Source organism: Sturnus vulgaris, chromosome 10 (assembly GCF_052056855.1).
Source record: "Sturnus vulgaris isolate bStuVul1 chromosome 10, bStuVul1.hap1, whole genome shotgun sequence".
NCBI classification, from domain to species: domain Eukaryota; kingdom Metazoa; phylum Chordata; class Aves; order Passeriformes; family Sturnidae; genus Sturnus; species Sturnus vulgaris.
The window spans coordinates 19,789,051-19,808,416 of NC_142252.1; the positions used below are offsets into that span (position 1 = coordinate 19,789,051).

Here is a 19,366-nt window from a genome sequence, read left to right on the forward strand (position 1 = left end):
GAAATCCAAGGAAGTGCCTGAATGTAATATATTCTCCCCCTCATATGGAAAAAACTATTTGCTATTGGATACATTCCAGCAAAGGAAAATGAAGTTCATAGATCCCATATACTCCTGTCATTCAGCTGACTAGCACATTCCAATCTAGCAAAACGTGAAATGATCCAGAATACACAGAGACAAGATGCTGGAGTGAGAGAAACTGTCAGATTTCCTGAGATATCAAGAAGAATTTCAACAATGAACAGAATGAATGTTCCCTGGGGGAACAGGAGTGAGAGAAGATGGTTTATGTCTGCCCTGGTTTGGGACAAGGTTCCTTTGCTAATGACACTTGACCAATCCACCTTTGCCTAAGCAGAATGGATAACAGGCATGCTGGTATCTTGATATAAAGGGCTGGTATCTCTCTGAGTCTGCAGTAATTGAAATTCTGATCAAGTTAGGTTGATGCCTCAGAAAAATATTCTCCAAGCATATAAGCTTGCCACATTTAAGTTATTTGCAAAATATAATTATCCTTAATTTTCAAATCTCCGGTGCATCAACATCCTGTGCAGCTGAAGAACTTCCCATTCTCAAGTACATAATGCAGGCACTGTGCATACCTTATCCTGGGACTTGTGTCCATATGGAAATGTTCAAATTCACCCTGTTAGAAAGAATCCTTTGGTTTCAGCAAAGCACTTTGTATTCCAAGTAACATAAAACTTTTGTAGTTTTTATCCTGAATCTTATGTAAACAATTGCAAATCTCAGCTTTGTCTTTTCAATCGGGAAGGTGAGATAAAGGGAAAATCCATCTTTCTGCATTTGGAAATGAAGCCAAAAGACTGTCTTTTTAAACATAAAAATCCTGTAAATGCTCTCACTTGTTGTCCACAGCCCCTGAAACAACTCTTTGTTTTACTCTCTAAACGAGTACTTGTTCGAAAACACACACCCAGGCCCTTTTTTAATGCTTCAGTATAAAACCTTCAAGGATGGGCAGTGTTACCTCAGCCAACTAAGGACAGAACAGGCATCACATCACACTGAACTGCACCACCAAGGAAAAATGATTTATGCTTTTTTCAGGCTGAGAAGATGGGAATGGAAGGGCAAATGATTCTTCAAGAAAACCCTGCATTAATTAATGATGTCTTAAGGACTTGTGATGCTTTTACAGAGAAAATCAAGCACAAGTGTTACCTTGTTTAAGAGAAAACAATGCCACATTATTATATTTTGTATTTTGTCCTTTTGTCTCCTGCGTGAATCATGATGAATCATCTAAGCTAGTTGTTTAGTTGCTATAAAAATAAAATTGCAAACACAGGAAAGTGACTCAAGAGCATGTGCACTCTTGATCAGGGAATTACACTGTTGAATTTCATTGCATTTGCTAAATGTAACTGGATCCTATTCAGAAACAAGTTACACCAAATAGATATTTTTACAGACACCGAATACAATAGCTTTTCCCTGTGTAACTGATTGCTCTTATGAAAAGCACAGCTAGGGATTTAACATTTTTAAATTGTGTTTGTGCCCTCTGTTATGAAAGTACTTGCCTACAATTACTTAGAGGAAAGGGAGCACAAATCAGCATTTTAAGGCATGATGCTTGCTTACCATATATGTGAACATGTGTTTGCATGTAAGAGAGAAAGAAAATGCTCCAGGTTTTGATTAGCTTGCAAATTCTGAATCAGCTATGATGTGCTGCTGTATTCACTAGGAAAATTTTTCATGCTCTGCAAAATAGGATAAGCAGACCTGGCAGTAGAAAATCTGAATGGGAAAGCTTTGTAGGAAGAACCCTAAAGGGGCAGAAACACAAATCCACAGACATCCCTAGTGCAAAGACTGTGTTGCCATCAGCTTCAATTTTGCTACCATGACTGCTGTAGCCCAAGTAAGCTAATCTGGTGTTGCTCCAAGACTTTTCTCAAAGAAGTTACGTTAAAGAGGAATGTTGTGACATTTTACTATGTGCATGTCAACCCAGGAGCCTGGAGAAGAGCAGGCTCCAGGGAGAATTTACTGTGCTCTTTCAATACTGAAAGAGGGCTTTATAAGAAAATTAGGGACAAACTTTTGAAATAGGACAAGGGGTAAGGGTTTTAAAACAAAAGATTAGATTTAGACTAGGAAAGGAATAGATCTTTTACAATGAGGATGTAGAACACTGGGCTGCCCAGGGAGGTGGTGGATACCCCATCCTGGAAACATTCAGTTGGATGAGGATCTGAGCATCCTGATCTACTGGAAGACTTTCCTGTTCACTGCATTGGACTAAATTACCTCTACAAGCTCCCTTCCAACCCAAACTATTCTATGATTCTATGAAGTTATCAATGACTTTACACAGAGCTGCTGAAACTTATGGCCTAATAACACAGAACAGATACTCATTCTTGCCCTTCAGAACTAAATGTTTGTCAATGGAAAATGTGTTTTTCCATGGCTGTTTTTTTAAAGGCTTAAGAAAGGTACTAATACATAATAACCTTGAATGGATACTGAAGACAAGCTGCCAGTGTCTCATGACAAAAGAGATATTTCTCTCTTATATACAGATTTGCATTTTTCACCTTTATTACAGTCAAGAATAAAGGGTGGGAACAGTAAAGAGGGAAATTTTCTGAACATTACAGAGAGGAGGAGAGAATAACTCTGAAAAGCACCCAAAATGATCAGGGAAATACAGTCAAGCAGGTAAAATGATGCCAAGCTGAAGAACAGCAGATAGCTGTAGGCAATGAGCATGCAGCCATCAAGTGAATGAGAGAAATATGTTTCTCTATTGATTTTTCTAAGGACAGAGAATTCAGCCTGATGTTCTGAAATGTATGGGTAAAGACAGGGCTGTGGAAAGTCAGGCAGACTTCCCCGGGAATGACTTATTGTAAACCAGATTATTTGAAATTTCTGCTACTGCCGCCTACTATTATCACCCCAAGTACTTCAGCTGCTGTAACATCTGTAAAACATCCATTCTGGGGAGAAGAAAGGGCCTAACTGATAGGAATTCACACACAGCTGACACTGCATCAGCCACAGAGCTTTAAATCACAGCTCTTGGAAAACCAGAAAATCTCATCCCTCCTTAATTTGTCTTCATAAGCCTCTCCCTCTCAGCCAGTGCCTATCAGAGCTGGCCACAATTTGCTCCAGCAGCCTGTGCTGACAGCCACAAGTGGGGTCTCACCTCACCTGCCTGGTGCTGCACAGCCACAACTCAGCTGGGGCACAGACACCGATTTTAAAAGCTTTGCATGAGCCCAAGTGACTGGCAGTAATAAATGACATCAGCTTCAACAGCACCCAAGCAAGAGACACCACCAACCTGGCAGACTTTATTTTGGTAAACTGGGTGGCTGAACTTGTACAGAAGTGCTTTTAATCCTAAAGAGATGCCTGAGAATCTCCATCATCAACTCCTGAAACTTGCTGTAACATACACTAGATTTTAAACACAGGCTACAAGGAGCACAGTGCTAAGAGCTTCCAGCACAAAAATACAAATATGTTCTGGATAAAAATGTTAGTATTCATACAAAACACTTCCATACAAATGATTGTACATTTTTACTTGCATATACATATGAAACACAAGAGTGCTTAAAAGCACTGTTTGTATCACTCACACACCAGATTTGACATCTTGTCTGCACCCTACCTCAAAAGATAAATTGGATTTTCATAGGATACAAGGCCTAGCAAGATATTAATGTATTTGATTCAAATTAAAACGGGTCTTGATTTTAAATGTATGGAAGGCACAAATCCCACACAACTGCAAGATGTAGCTAATGAGAAAATTCTAAGCAGCCACTTATTTATGAATTTGTCTAAAATATCACATCTGTGAACAGACAGGCAACAGCCTGACTAGCCCTGGGCACTTGGATTTCAATTTTGGAATGCCCACCTCCCATCATTTATGACTACAAGGTTTCCTGTTAAACATCAGATCATCAGCAGAGGAAGAAAAATAAATCTCTCCAGCCCCAATCCTTCCTTTCAGAGAAACCCAAAAGCAGTGGTTTGTTCCCAGGAGTTCTGGTGTGAGCAAGGGGAAAGAACACATGTCACTTATAGCCTCTTCCCCATCTTTCTGAGGACCAGGCCACCAGCTGTATGAACATGTTGGGGATGACATAACTTGCCATCCACACCATCCTGAATGTAAGAAATGGCCTGTGAAATGCATGGAATTTAGCAGAGCTAATTGTACAGACACCACCACATTACAGAGTTAAATCCTTTAGAGATGTAAATAAATGCAGTATTAACAAGTATCAAGGTATACACAACCTTTTGTGAGTGCATTCAGGAGGCTGCAAAACAGTGACTCAAATGTTTACACAAAATTTAACTTCAAGCATGTGAGAAAGTCCAACGGGCAATAAAATCTCTGTTCAAGGAATTGGCTGAACCAGATCCCAGAGGCACCAAATTAAGCCTAATGAACAAATATTTTACATGTCATGCAGATTTACCTTCACCTTTTCTACAATTACAGTTTGCATGGAGTTGGAGAAGGAAAGAGCTTACTAAGACATTCCAACTTTGAACTGGGAAGTTTGGACAACATAAAATCTTTTGAAGAATGAATAAACTCCTGAGCCACACAGAAAAAGCACAACTTCTCAGTTAAGTAACTGAAGAAGGACCACTGTCTTAATGTTTTCCAAAATGAAAAGAAACTGTTCTTTTATACAAGTTAGAGACAGACAAGACATGAAAGCCATGACAAAAATCATTAAACATAAATCTGAAGTGAATATCTGGGAGAAGATTTATCCTGCTGGCCCTATAGCCTAGGAAATAATTTCTCTCCAATGAAATGGTAGAGATTAATGATCTAACCGAAGTTAGAGAAAAAAAGTCGGTTTAAATCAACATTTCCTGTTACTCAAAATAAAGAAAAAGGAAGACCAATAGAAGATATCTCATGTTCAGTTGGAGGAATACCAGCTGAGCCACACTTTTCATTTGATGATCATCCCCCGCTGTGTTTAGGCTGAACTAAACCAATGTTTATGTGGCACAACAGAGCTAAAATTATTTGTCTTTTTAGTTGCTCACTGATTCCAGACCAATACTTGCCTACTGACTCCTACATCTTCACAATGATGGATGGCAAAGATTAAAGAAAAGGTATTGTACTTCTATGAGAATGTGTTACAGAAAAGTGGTGCTTTATAGTGTAGGGAGTGAATGAAATGCAGGGGTAGCACCTTAAGATTACAAAAAGTCTTTACATTTGAGATATGATCTCACAATTTGCTGAAGGATATGTGGAGTTCGGGTGTGATTTTATAGAACTTACTTCTCTATTTAAGAGCAACTTGAGAGTTTCATAAACCTATAAACAGAAATATTTTTCAATGGTCTTATGACATTACAGGTAACCTGTATTGCTTAATTGACAAAGTAACATCAGAAGAAATATAAGAAGTTTATGGCTTTCTTTAGCAACAAAACTTGCATTTTATTCAGCATTGTATAATGACCCTATTTAACTAGTAAAATCACTGGCTATTATTCAAGTATTGAAATTACGTATCAGGGACTAGATAATGCTTCCCCCCTCCCCGTATTAATGGGGAACAATATTACTCTAATGAAAATTACCTTTCAGACTGTTCTGAACTTCCAATGCGATGTCGAGGGCATTGAATGGCAAAACTGGATCAGTGGCAATTTGCAAAGTCACTTGTCCTGTTAGCTGAAAAACACAAAAAGAACCAAAACCCAGACAAATTATTTCCAGCAGATTTAATAGCCAGCACTTCTTTTGGAATAGCACATGTTTTCATTACATTGTATTTTCAGAGAAATGTGATTAAAACCCCATAGGCACATATTTACGTAAAAGAATAGAACCAGAGCCCTTGCCTTTCTATACAACATTGCAAAATGTTCAGAGAATACAATTTATGACCACACACAAGAATTCTATGCAGTGTCTTCTCTGGACCTAGGATGCTGCAGGATTCTCTGAAGGACCTCTTTGCTTTGTTTCCAAATAAAATATCTTAATACTCTAAACACGGGGACGAAGTTTTCAGTTTTACCTAGTTCTCTGGTCTTAGCTATTGGATTTTGAGAGTTTTCACAACTGAAATAAAGAATCACAGACACTAATGATCAGAAGATCAAGCCTAGGGCTGAATGCAAGCTGACCTGAAAACCCACTGCCTTTTGAAGTGTTATGTGACAGCTTGATGCACGCAGATGTACCAATTCCTGACTGGATAGAACATTGTTTTCTCCCAGTTACTCAGGGAAAGAAATTCCCCAAAGAGAGTCCTCGGTCCAATCCAGACTAGACATCAGCACCTGTCACAAAAACTCAGTGGCATGAATGCTTCTTTTTGAACAGTTCACAGATAAGGCAGGGGCTGAGTGGCCTGAGAGCTTTTTTCTGCTTACAGAAGGTCAGTTCTCCAGCTCGAGGCTTAGACATGTTACAGTGGCTGTGTATAGAAATACATCTTTCTGCTGAACTACACCTAGCTGTGATTAAACAGAGGATTTCAGTCTCCAGGCTGCCAAGTCGATCACTGTTCATGGGAGCTATAAAAACACACTGACAAAAACATGCAAGAAACTTTCATTCATCTTCTTCATATCTTGATATTGCAAAAAGGGAAAGAATACCTGTAAGGCTGTGCTCTAAAATGGAATGATGGCTGCAGGTGATGGTGACCATGTTGATAAAAATGTGGTCTGAATAGAATCATATTGTACAATTCTTCCCAAGGTGTTGGGGGAGCAAGAATAATATCTATCCTTCAAAAGCAATATGATAGTTTCTGTGCCAAAAGTAGCTTTTTAATTTTACAATAGAAAGTAGCAGGAAAAGACAACAAGCCTCAGTAATATTAAAAACAATAGCACAGGAATTGAAAAGGAAAACCATCTCCCAGGAAAGTGGATGAATGCAGGGTAATATCAGAAATACAAGTTTCCTGGAGAAAGATTAATAGAACCTCACAACATTTCTCAGAAAGCACAGGAGAAATGACCTGGTCACAGACTGGTTTGGGTACAGAGATGGAGGGAACACGCTGTACACCAGACTGCAGCCCACATCTGAGCACAGATGTGCTCTGAAGCTATGGAGATTTACCTCTAGAGAAAACAATATCACAGAAGGCACAAAGAAAAAAACCCTACCTTATACTGAGAGAGAAAATATAGGGAGGAATAATGTTATGTCAGGCCATTATCAGGAAAACCAAAGAACTAAGAGTGAACTTAAAAAAGACAGTGTCTGGACAGCTATGTTAAAGTATTACACAGTAACTTCTTATGAAGAAACTTCCCAGTTCCTCAAGCCATCAATGCTCAAAGGCCATTACAATATCTATCAGTGATTATACACAAAAGTGTCTGGAAAGCTTTAAAAAACACTGGTCTCAGAGATATCACAGAGGTACTATGGAAAGCCAAAAAAATGAAACTGTTAGAGCAAACTAAAACCTGTACAAGATGTACCTAAACCATGTCCACAGAATCCAGCCATAAGCAACTGTAAAAAATCTGGTTCTAAATATCCAAATGCCACACAAAATCTTTCCATGTCCTGCAACATGTATTGCCCAGAACATGAGCACCCTGTGACTTGCTGCAGATGAGCAACTGTGACACTGAAATAACATCCTAATACAAAGCAGGTATTCTACAGGGACCTCACACCCACTGAACCCCAGCACAGCACCAAAGCACTCAAAACACTTAAACATTTCTGATAAAACTTTCATAAATGCTAATACAAATACATATTCATAGGTATTTTAGAAAGGGACATCAACAGTTATACCTTGCTGCTGATAATTTACAATCTATTACCACAATATTTAAGAGCACAAAAGACAGGAAAAAAATCCTTCTTTTGTGAAGCAGGAAAGTGGTATTTAAGGACAATTCCCTAGTAAGAAACTTTCCTTTTTATCATTATCTCCTGCAGAATCTGGCTTCATTTTTATAAATTCTTTCCTTATTTCTGTTTCTTCCAAGGAATTTTAGTTTGCTTTCAACTATAGCAGACCAAATCTGTTTTCTTTTTCCTACTTAAATAAAGTGATACCATCCAAATCTTATGACTGACTGAAGCACTTTTAGAAATTTTATAGTCTCTGTCTAACACTGCAGACATCTGTGTGTTAGCAAACAGGTAGCAATGGTGTTTATTAAATCACGTACTTCATGGGCTAATCTGGAAGAAATCAATCATGTAAAGGAAAGCTCAGAGCATTGATTTGAACAGAGTAAGTAATAATGCTGCAGAAGCATATATCAAACTCACATAAAGCAGCAAGACAGAAAAGGCTACTGATTTCTTATTTATAGTCTTATTTTTGGATATACCATTCCCCTGAGCGCAACACTGAATATACATGGAAAATAAAGACAAGCTTCAGCCCCCTTTTCCCAGGTGAAAAATGCATCAGACTGACTACTGAATTATTAAATGCAAGAATAATTTAGCAAAGAGTAAAGACAACAATTTTCTCAAGAAGTGAAAAGCTAAAGCAGCATGATTGATTCTATTCCCATACTGAAGTGGTTAAAACACTAATGACAACTTCTCAAATAGCAATTATACATAATACATGTACAATACACACAATAATTGATGTAACATTTACACAATTATCAAGTCTAAGAAAAGATCTTAGAGTTCAAATGCTTATTCATCCCATAATGATTCTCTTTTTTTAAAAATGAAAAACTAATGACTAACACTTGCACTGCACTTGAGTGTGGGAAAGGTGCTTTTTGGTAAATTAAAATTTATTTGATGAACTTCCAATAGCTTTAAAAATAAGTATTAATATAAAATGTAACAATAATTGTAGAGTTATACTGTATTTGTTCTCTATGAGGGTGGGGAGGCCCTGGCACAGGGTGCCCAGAGAAGCTGTGGCTGCCCAATCCCTGGAAGTGTCCAAGGCCAGGCTGGATTTGGCCTGGAGCAACCTGGGCTAGTGGAAGGTGTCCCTGCCCATGGCAAAGCTCAAATATGAGTTTTAAGGTTTTCCAACTCAAACCACTCTGTGTTTCTATGCATACTGCAAAAAAAAAAAAAAAATCTGAATATTTAAAATAGGTTTATACCAAAGCAACATTATGTCAAGGTCTTTTACCTTAAGGCATAAACATCTTTGTAGGAAGGAAATAACTGCAGTCCCTGCCTTAACTTCTTTGATACTGTGTAGTTCCCAAAAGACAAAAAGAAAAACCACAAACTTCAAAAAAATGCTGGTGTTAAAGATGATTCAGTATCACATGACATTTCCAAATGAGTTGAAGGTTCTTTTCTCTTCCAGAGTTTTACAAACTATTCCTTCAGTGCATTCTTGCCATTCTACCTATCTATGAGCCTAATTTGATTATAAAAGCCAATTTTCAGCAACATCAAGTGAATGTTCCACAACACTTTCTAAAAGACTGTGACATAAAAAAAATACCTGGATTAAACACACACAATATGTTCCTCTATATAAATTATAAATATACTTCACCGTTTTAGCTGTTTTACAATGCAAATAAGGAAATGAAATCAAGTGGAGTTTGGGGGGATTCATCACAGGTTGGGTTTGTTTTTTTTTTCTATTTCACAGCTGTTTTCTCAGGGAGTTAAACTCAATGCTCAAGACAACTTTCTTCCTCAGACATCCAAGCTGCCTACTAGCAACATAAAGCATGTCTGCTGGCATACAAATTCAATTTTTTAAAATATATGAATACTTTAAGCCCAGGCTGGATAAATGTGAAAGGCTCCACAGAGTCTCTCTTACACAGATGCAGTTTTGCTCTGGGGCCAGGCTGTTCCTGAGCCTGCCTTGCAAGGCCAGTCTATAGGGCTGGTTAGTCTGATGGTCTGGTTTTACTGACAAGGCAGGCAGGGCCACCCATCCTCCATTCTGCCATAGCAGCAGAAACTTGTAAGATGAATAAAATTAAAACATATTTAGTGGATATGAAGATATGAAAATATTATGCGTGAGAGAGATCAATCTGCTAGAATAAACATCAGCATGCAGTGTGCAGGCAGTTTCTTTAACACAGAACTTTACATGCCAGTCTTGGGGCTTTTTGGGTGTTTTCTGTTTAGTGAAATTTGAAACTGTGCCGTATCCAGCCTGTGCTATGCAAACCTCAGTGGGTGGAAGTGCTGAGCCTTTAGGACATTTTTAGTTACATTAGGAGTGTTAAAATCTAAACAGACATCTCAGATCCCTTCATATGCCAAGTTACAAACAACGTAACTTAAAAATCAGGTAAACTGCCACGTTTATCCTTCTGTAAACAGTCGTCAGCAGTGCCATACTCTAGTTTTACCTGCTGGAAAGAATTAGGCTCAGCTACTTGAAACCTGAGTTGTGCAGCAGCAACTCCTTTGCATTTCAAGCCCTATGCCTCCACAACATACTTTTAAAATTTTATTCTGTGCATGTCAACAACACTTTACTGACACCTGTGCACTTCCAGAGGAAACCAGCACACACATGGCAGCTAATTTACCAAAACCATGTGAGAGGAGAGGTAATGTAACATGGTAATGTGGCAGACCTGTGCAGATCCTCAGCTAGACTCGACATCCCCCTGTCCCTAAGACTGCCCAGTACAGAGCCAAACAAGCCTTGGGACTGAGCAGCCCTGAGCCTCAACTTCCTCTGATATCAGCATTATTCTTCTCAAGTCACGTTTGCCCTCACACCTGGCACCTCTCCCTTCATACATTACCCAGGTTTTGTTTGTGGATGAGGAAAGATCATGGCAAAATTCTGTGCTCTTTAGGGGTATCAGTAACACTGTTGAAAATAATGCTTTTTTCCTCTTTTTCCTTTGTTAAGGCGAGTGGAAAGGTTTAACTTTTGTGACTGTTGCACTATCTGATCTCAGGTGTTCATCTTTTGCAGCAAGGGTCTCTCTTCCCACACATACTGATGAGCAGAGTGACCTGCTGAGATCTTCTGACATTAAACCAATTAGAAACAACACCTTCAGCCTCAGCATCCATGTAAATAAGGAATTAATACCTGCATATATTAAGATCCCCTCTCAGAACAACAGCATTAGTAAACTCAAATGTTAAAATAATCAGCCTTCCCCACCTCCTCCCCCCAGCAAAACTGAATAAATATTTTTATTAATACAGGCAAATTTCATGAATATGCGTTCTTCTGGTTCCCCCTATCCACTCAACTTCCTTAATGTTGTCAGACTTCTTTAATTAAACATGAGAAATTGAGTCTATTTAAATGAAATCTGTGGTTCCCTGGCAATAACAATTTCAGCACCTAGTGTTACCAGATGAATGGCAGCAGTCGTGAGAGTCATGATAAATTAATGAGCATTTTTAATAGTGGGATCTCAATTTACTGTGGAAAAATTTCCTGCAGAATCAGTCTACACATCCTTTTTGTTTTTTTTTTTTGTATTCATCACCTTCCAAAAAAGTCAACTGATTCACACAAGAAAAATCAGAGGCAGGAACATGAGAAAACAACTAGTTCTCTGAGTTTCTATTTTTCTGAAAACCACATTCCCATGATTAGGCAAAGAAACAGAAATCTGATTTTGCATTAAAGTTGTCAAACTTCAAAAATTCAAATTTCTTAAATATTCAGTAATACCATGTGTTTATTGCTTGTTTCTTGTTTTGGTTTGGGTTTTTTCCCCCCCTTACTGAAATTTGCCTTGGCACCAGGGCATGTATTGACACTGCAGATCAAATGATATTTTGGGGTATCAGACACTGAATGGAACATGCTGTATTTCAGGACAGTAGAGGGCTCTCTGAGAAAGGACTATGGTGAGTCTGTGCAATAGCAGGTGAACCAGACCACAGTAATTCATAAGAAATATCTATTTCTGAAAAAAGAAAGTGTAAGGTCTTGCAAATATTAAATACTTTATTTCATCATCCCCCCACCCCCTAAATAATTTAATATTGTTTTATTTACTCTTAGCACAGAAAATATTGATTAGGAAATAAAAGTGATTATGAATAAAACATGGACTTTCCCTCTCTTCAGGTAACCTGTACACAGCAAGCAGCACTTGACTGTTTGTATTAGGGTGGCACACAGCACTAGGAATCCCCAAAATATTGAGATAATCCAGAACTGTGGTGGCTTGGGCTGGCTCTGGAATATAGATTTCTATTCACCTGATCATACACTATGTTTTCTACACGATTCATGATGAGGTTCTGAGGCACTGATAAATTAGGGTCAAAAGTATCCTCTTAAGTGATTAATTTGCTTAAAATTGAATGTGTTGGCCAATTTAGTAATATACAGCACTTAGAGCAGTGCAAGTACATTTTGTATGGATTTCATTCCCAGCTGGGAGTGATCATTCACATCACTACTTTCAGTTTCTTGAACAAAAAAGAGACCCTTACTTACCTGTGCTTAGCTTTTTGTGTACATGTAGAAATTACTGCTTTTCAGATTATAAGTATATGGAGATATTTTTTTTTTTTGGTGTATCTAAATGCATTTATGTGAATTTTCTAATATCATGGTGTGACTTATGGGGTTGTCCCAGGAGTTGGACTTCAGTGATCCTTGTAGATCCCTTCCAACTCAGGATTTTATACAATTCTATTTAAAAAGTATCTTAAATTGCATTAATTTATAGTGAAGAATGATTCCCCATGCTCTGGGTTTTAGCTCCTTGACATGATGGAGAGTTTCTTTCCACTCCTACCCTTCCATCCACATCATGCTGTTCCTCGCACAGAGCCTGGCCCATTTTTGGCAGTTCTCATGCTCTTGTTACCTCAGGGGCAGAGAAGAGGGATGATTAACTCACTTCCAAGATAATGGCTTTATTGAGTTAGGCTTGGCACTGTGTACATGAACCTGTGCTCAACCCAGTTTGTTTGGGGCTGAGGCAGAGCCACTTTCTGTCTGCACAGGGTTACTGCTTACACAGCAAGCCAGGAAGTCAGCTGTGGAGCACATAAATGCAAGCAGCAATAATCCCGAGATGACTTTCTAGTCATCTATTTCATATTTATGCATGTCAAATTCTCATAGTATCTGCGTGCAAAGACAGTGTTGAATTAACTTCTAGAAGGGCCACTAGATTAAAACCTTAGGAAAAAGAGTTAGCCAGATTTTCCCCAGTGTGCAATGGTTATGAGCATGCAAAAGGATGTAGCAGAATGGTCTTTGCACTTCTTGAGCTCTGGCTGAGGAGGCCACATCATGACAATACAAATCTTTACATCTTTACAAATTCCCATGCTAGATTTCTTATAGAGAATTGAAAAATTTTGCTCTAGTGTTAATTCTTTTTTAGCTCCAATGTTAGAGCCAGGTTGCTCTGGTTCCCAGCTGCGGACTCTGAGGGTGACAGATACTGAAAAATTTGCTTTAAATCAGAATGATTTGCAAACTGCATTCCCATAAACCCAGGTACCATCACTGCACAGGAAAAGACCTCTCAGATTCTTTCATTCTTTGCCCCTCTTCAGGTGTGGAAGAGGAGAGGGAAGCAGTTCCTCTGCTGGATCCTTTTTTAAAAAGCTGGATCCTTTTTAAAGAAGCAATGTTAGCTGCCTAGAGCTGGCTAAAGGCAGTCCTGGGGAAACAGATTTAACTATTGTTCTGGTACAAAGAGAAATATATAATGAAATATGAAGCAAAATTTATCTCCATAGATCAGAGTGAAAGATCTCCAACAATGATCATGTACAGAAATTGCATCTTGGACAGATGTTAGCTACCTTAAACCAAAACCACATAGCTTGCTTTTCTTTATTTGCATGTGTAATAAAGACATTTGCAGGGTAAAACATGCAGGTAGATATCAGTGCACATGCTTAAGCACAAAAAAGGGATTTTTTTTTGTTATAAAGAGAAGTTTGAAGTAAAGAAAGTGAAAGTCATCTCAGAATAACAGACAAGAGGCGTCAGCGCAGATTCCTGTGGACTGGCATGAAAACACAGGCTGTGATTAAGAGTCTGGACACCAATCTCTCATGAAAACACACACCAGGCTGTGATCAAGAGTCTGGACACCAATCTCTCATGAAAACACACACCAGGCTGTGATTAAGAGCCTGGACACCACCATCTCCCTTGCCACTGGACACCTTCCCTGTGTTTGCTCCCAGTTAATGAGTATCATTCCCTTTCCCTGCCTTATGTGTGTGTTTGGGACACCAATCAGGATGCTAGCACAACCAGCCCTCCTCACTCACAGGGTAATCAAAGCTCAAGATGATGGGACTCAACAAGATAATTGATAATTTTGTGAGCAGTTGCCAGACAGTTGGCTGGGCCCTGCTGGTCTCAGAGCCTTCCAAGGCAGACAGTAATGACTTACAGATAAAAAAAGCAGCAGTGCAAGTCTGCATCTCATCACAGGTTCACAAGCTCTCCACAGAAACAGATCAGCCCAGGAAACAGTATGTTGCCTTACAGCCCTAATTAATCAGAGTATCTCCTCACACACTTCAACTTACATGCAAGAACCAAGAGTCTTCCCAGACTGGAAACAATCCCAGGATCACATATTCAAGGACATCCAAGTACTGCCCAAGTTTCTGTTTGATCTGTAAAGCCACTTCTTCTGCTGAATCTACAGGACTCGGCCTGAAACTTGTGGCATTGTTAAAAACTAGATAATAGTCATCAGAGGAATGCAATAATAAAGAAATCTGCAATAGGAAGTTTCAACCACAGCCTTCAGTTTAGACCTTGATATCATCTTTTTAATCACTCTCCTTTTACAGAAATGGATTTGATTTAATTGAACTCCAAAAAAAGTCTCTAATCATACTTCATCAGTATGCAATTATTATTCAAGGGAAACCATATGTACTATTAAGCACTCTTAATTAAAATAATGCATATAATCTGCTTCAGCACCGAACAGTCATTCTCCTTGATGTTCATTATTATTTTTCTTCCATTATTGTGACAATACATTTTTCTACTTTTCCTCATCTATCTCAATTTCATTTATACACTTTTTCAACATTAATGATCATGATATCAGGACACTGAGATGCATTAATATACCACCATCCTTCAATTTTGCATTGCACGACCTTCAAAATGAGTCAGACCTGACTATGGAGATTGTGAGATGAAGATGAGGAAATGCTACTAGAGGAGCCTCAAACTATTTTCTGTTTAGCCCAAATTTTATTTGCAATTATGTCTTCTAAGTGGCCATACTGAAAGAAGATGATATGCTAGGCAGCAGCCAGTCCTAGAATTCAGGGAGAACCAGGGACAATGAAAGAAAGAAACTGAATTTAGGAGTTGAAACACCTGAAGAAAATCATCCACGATGGGGTGAGGAAACAATTCCTTGAGGAACTTGTCACACTTGGACAGTCAATTCAGCATTCTCAGCAGCATAGGCATTATGGAAAGATTAATGACGTTACACATTAAAGTCTCCCTATCCTCTCCAGCTCAGAAAAGCTGAGATATTTAATAGTTATACAGAGAAAATATTGCTCTTTTCTCTCTTGCCACCTCTTGATGCAAAGGTACAGCAAATTTTTCCTCTTAGGTCATTCTAATCAGTCAGGATTGGAGCACTGACAGTTCATTAAACACGACAGACTGGCCCTGAGGGAGAGGCACCAGTGAACCACAGAGCTGAGGATCCCAGGGAAGCTGCAAATACATCGTGCTGCAGCAGAGAGCTCCTAGAGAAGACCCATCACCATTAAAAGGCACATTCCACCTCGGGGAGAATTCTACCCCCAGACACCAATATTTGCTGCAACTTTCCCAAAGAGGCTCAATTTCCTTCTTAGGCAATTACTTCAGTTAGGGTTAGATTCTGCTCTTGGATTTACTTACATAGGATTTACCAAGCCAGAAAAGTATTTAATCTTCTTGCTAGTATCAGAATTCAAAGGCGGAATTTCTGTGATTTTTTTCCCCACTGTTTTTCATATCAGAACATGAAATCTTCATTGTGACTAAAATAAGAAGTAATCGGTTGACTTACAGTAATAATGGGAAATTTAAGCCTCAAAGGGAGATCTGTAATTAAACAGTATAACTTCATAAATAAAGGTGGGGTAAGGTTGCTTGTTTTATTTTTAAAAATAAAACATTAATTAAAGATGAATGTGTTTGGCCTGAGCAACCTCCCCTCAGGCTTGGGGGAAATGCCAAGTCTGACAAACTCCTTGAGTCTTAGGAAATCCCAGGTGAGTTTGATGAACTTACTGAAGTGTTTTATAATTAGCTGGCATGTTCCTGAGACTGCCATTTTACCTGAAAAAGAAACTCCCTCATCCTTATAACTTGTCCCTGAAAAACAGTGAGTAAAGACATAATAAATAATCTTTCCCATTACAGAATATTTATATAAAACAGAGAAAGGAAACTCAGATCATAGAATAGCCCTTGAAATTCATAAGCAACCCTAGCTGTAAACTCAAAGTATCTGAAGGTAAAATTGAGATTTATTAGCATATCTGGGCCTATAATTATATACCTGTTACTAAAATAATTAAATTATGATGGCCTTTTCATTCTATAGTATCTCTAGGTGGGTTCTGTATTAAAGGGACAAAGGCAGCATGATCTGATGGAAACAGCAAGTATTACACAGAGAAGCACATTTTAAAATAATTTAATCTTACAGTACTGCAGGAAATGTTACTACTTGCCATCCCAAATATAAATACAACAAGGGTGAAGATCTGATCACTTTAGTGAGAGGTAAAATGAAAAGGAAATAATTGAGCAATCTGGAGAGTGAAAGAGATGGAGTCTGGAAAAAGCAAACAATTTCAAAAAAAAACCAAGCTGGAATTTGCTGCAGAACATCACAAGAGCCTGGACAATGTCTGAAAGAGGAGAAGGGAAGATTAAAAGGACAGCTGAGGAACATAATTTTGACATAACACTATAGATGGATTACAGGATGAAAAAAGACTTGCAAGGCAAATATGTCAAGACGAGAGACAATTACAATGCAGAGAAAAGGTTTGATCACAAGGCCAGGGAGAAAAGGATGGAATTTAAAAAATTCTATAGAATGAAAATTTATCAGAATCCTAAAATGTCCTTTAGTATACTGTAATCAGTGTGCATTCAGCATAATTCCTCCATATTATGTAAAATTCCAAATAAATTGTTCTCCAAACTGAAAAAGTGCCGTGGAAAATGGCACTGACCCAGAGTGAACAAATAAATGAGTTGGAGCATCCAGAGTGATACAGGCATGTCCGTGTGTAAGTGCACTTCAATTCACAGATCAGAGAAAAACTCATCTCAAAACTCTTCCATATGTTAAAATTGAAGATAGATGCAATTACAGATAATATTAATTTTTGTACATAAAAATACAATATGACTTCCTAGACTGAGAATTTCCCCTCCCTCAGCTAGTAGAACGACAATGTGTATGGGCATTTGATGTACTCTGAATAGCTTTAAACTCAATAAAAATCATCTTCAAAAGAATTCTGATATCAGAGTGAAATTTCTAGAAGATATTGCACTATGTCTACATCATACATCAAAAACACAAGACACATTTTAAAGTTTTTTTAATTGTATTTTCAGAAAAACTAAAAGCCTTCCAGGAACTGTTCTGATCTTTTGGGTATAGGATAATGCTGCAAGATTCTGAACCCTAATGAACAATAGATTCATCCAAGCTTCATCCAATAATAATTATATGGGACATTTTTAGAATGAAGAATTGATCAGAATGCATATTTAGCACTGTGTTTAAAGACAAAAAAAATAGACAAATAGACAAATTTTATAAAATGACAGATTTTATAATTCACTCATTAGGCAAAATGAGTGGGCAACAAGTGACAAACTCCAAGCTGCCTAACACCACTTAAACTACATTTCACTTTATCAGTACTGACCTCTCAAGATATTTGAAACAGGAAAACTGGAAACAGTGCTAAACAGCCTGCAGTTTTTAAGCACTGCTAGTTGGGTCCTGCTGAGGGTCACAGTCAGCAGGGTTTTCCCAAGGGAGTCTGGAGGCATCTCTGCATCTGTCCATTCCCAAATGTTTAAATTTTCCACTCTGAGAACAGCAGACTCCAGACACAATACTAGATTAGACCACTATATTATGCTGATTTGCTAATATTTATTTTACCTTCAGTCCTCCAGCAATTGTCTGCACTAAACCCTTGTGTCCCTGAGACAGAGGTTAAACTTGACTGCAGACAGAGTTAATTTTCTGCTTACTCTGCTTAAGTTACAACTGACATTTGCAAAAGAGGGGACATGAAGGGGGGCACCAGCACTATCTAAGCTGAAGGGTTTATTTGTGCAGAATATTGCATTAAGAGAGCCAGCAGCTATTAGTGATTATTAATCTTCATTTACAATAATAGCCATATTTAACAACAACAACAAAAAAAAGGCGAAGCTGCAAGTCATGCAAAAGCCTTTTTAATTGTCAGCCCTGCTAAAAAAGCCTTCACCCTATTCATTCAGTTATCATTCTGCAGCTTATAATTAAAGTGCTAATGTATATCAGAATTCTTTGATCTCAAAATAAAGGATTCTTTTTCCAAAGAAATTAAGAACACAGTAGTTACAGGAAATTCAAGTTTCCAAGTAAAAATTAAAAGAAACAACCAAAAGTGATGTAATTAAGGGAAAACTATTTTCATTGAACAAGAGAAGGATAAAAACTTTGTGAAAAGTCATTTTGGATTATGGAACAGTTCATCAAATAAAGCAGAACATGGCTTTTCTCTTTGTAGTCAAATACAACCTAGGAAGAAAGGAAGTGAGTATATTGTACCAGCACAAATGGACTAAATGACCTCAAAGTTCTCTAGTTTAATCTAATGAGCAGAGATAAATCATAAATCCTGAAATCTAACTTCAATTAGTGTGAGTTATCATAATGGTTCACAGTATCTCATCCATGGTATTTTATTTTCATTCTGAATTCGAGGGGAAAGAAAGTCAGCATGTCACAAAGTCTGTCTAGACTAATGCAAATAAAAAACCTATGTGTAGTTGTCTGCACTACCTACAAGCATTATTCTAAACCTTAAAATTCAGCAGAAATCTTACCACAGTCTTTTGTCCTACTGCTCAGTGTGACTGAAACTTGACTTGAAAAAAAACAAACAAACAAACAAACAAAAAATCTAAAACTGATTTTGGGTTTTAGTCTGCTAAAAAGAATCCTCTTGTATTGCTGGGGATGTTAACTGGAGCATGCGTTTCCCCACCCCAGGTGAGCTGGCAGGAACTAAATAAAGCTGGTAACTAAAAGGGATGGAGTCAGCAAGATGCCACACTGCTTATCTGTCAGTGCCACCAGCCCCTCTGAAAATGGATGCTGACCTTTGAAATAATCTTTCAAAAGAACTATT

General features: G+C 38.0%; 1 protein-coding gene across 3 annotated transcripts in view; it reads right to left on the minus strand.

Annotated features, from left to right (window-relative positions):
- The window catches only part of NAALADL2 (N-acetylated alpha-linked acidic dipeptidase like 2), a 406,364-nt gene that overhangs the window by 17,181 nt on the left and 369,817 nt on the right, over positions 1 to 19,366 (minus strand). For all 3 annotated transcript variants that reach the window (XM_088171014.1, XM_088171013.1, XM_014871509.2), the window contains one exon: positions 5,626 to 5,719. In XM_088171014.1, coding sequence (XP_088027140.1) covers positions 5,626 to 5,719 — 94 coding nt within the window. The remainder of the gene's footprint in view (positions 1 to 5,625; positions 5,720 to 19,366) is intronic.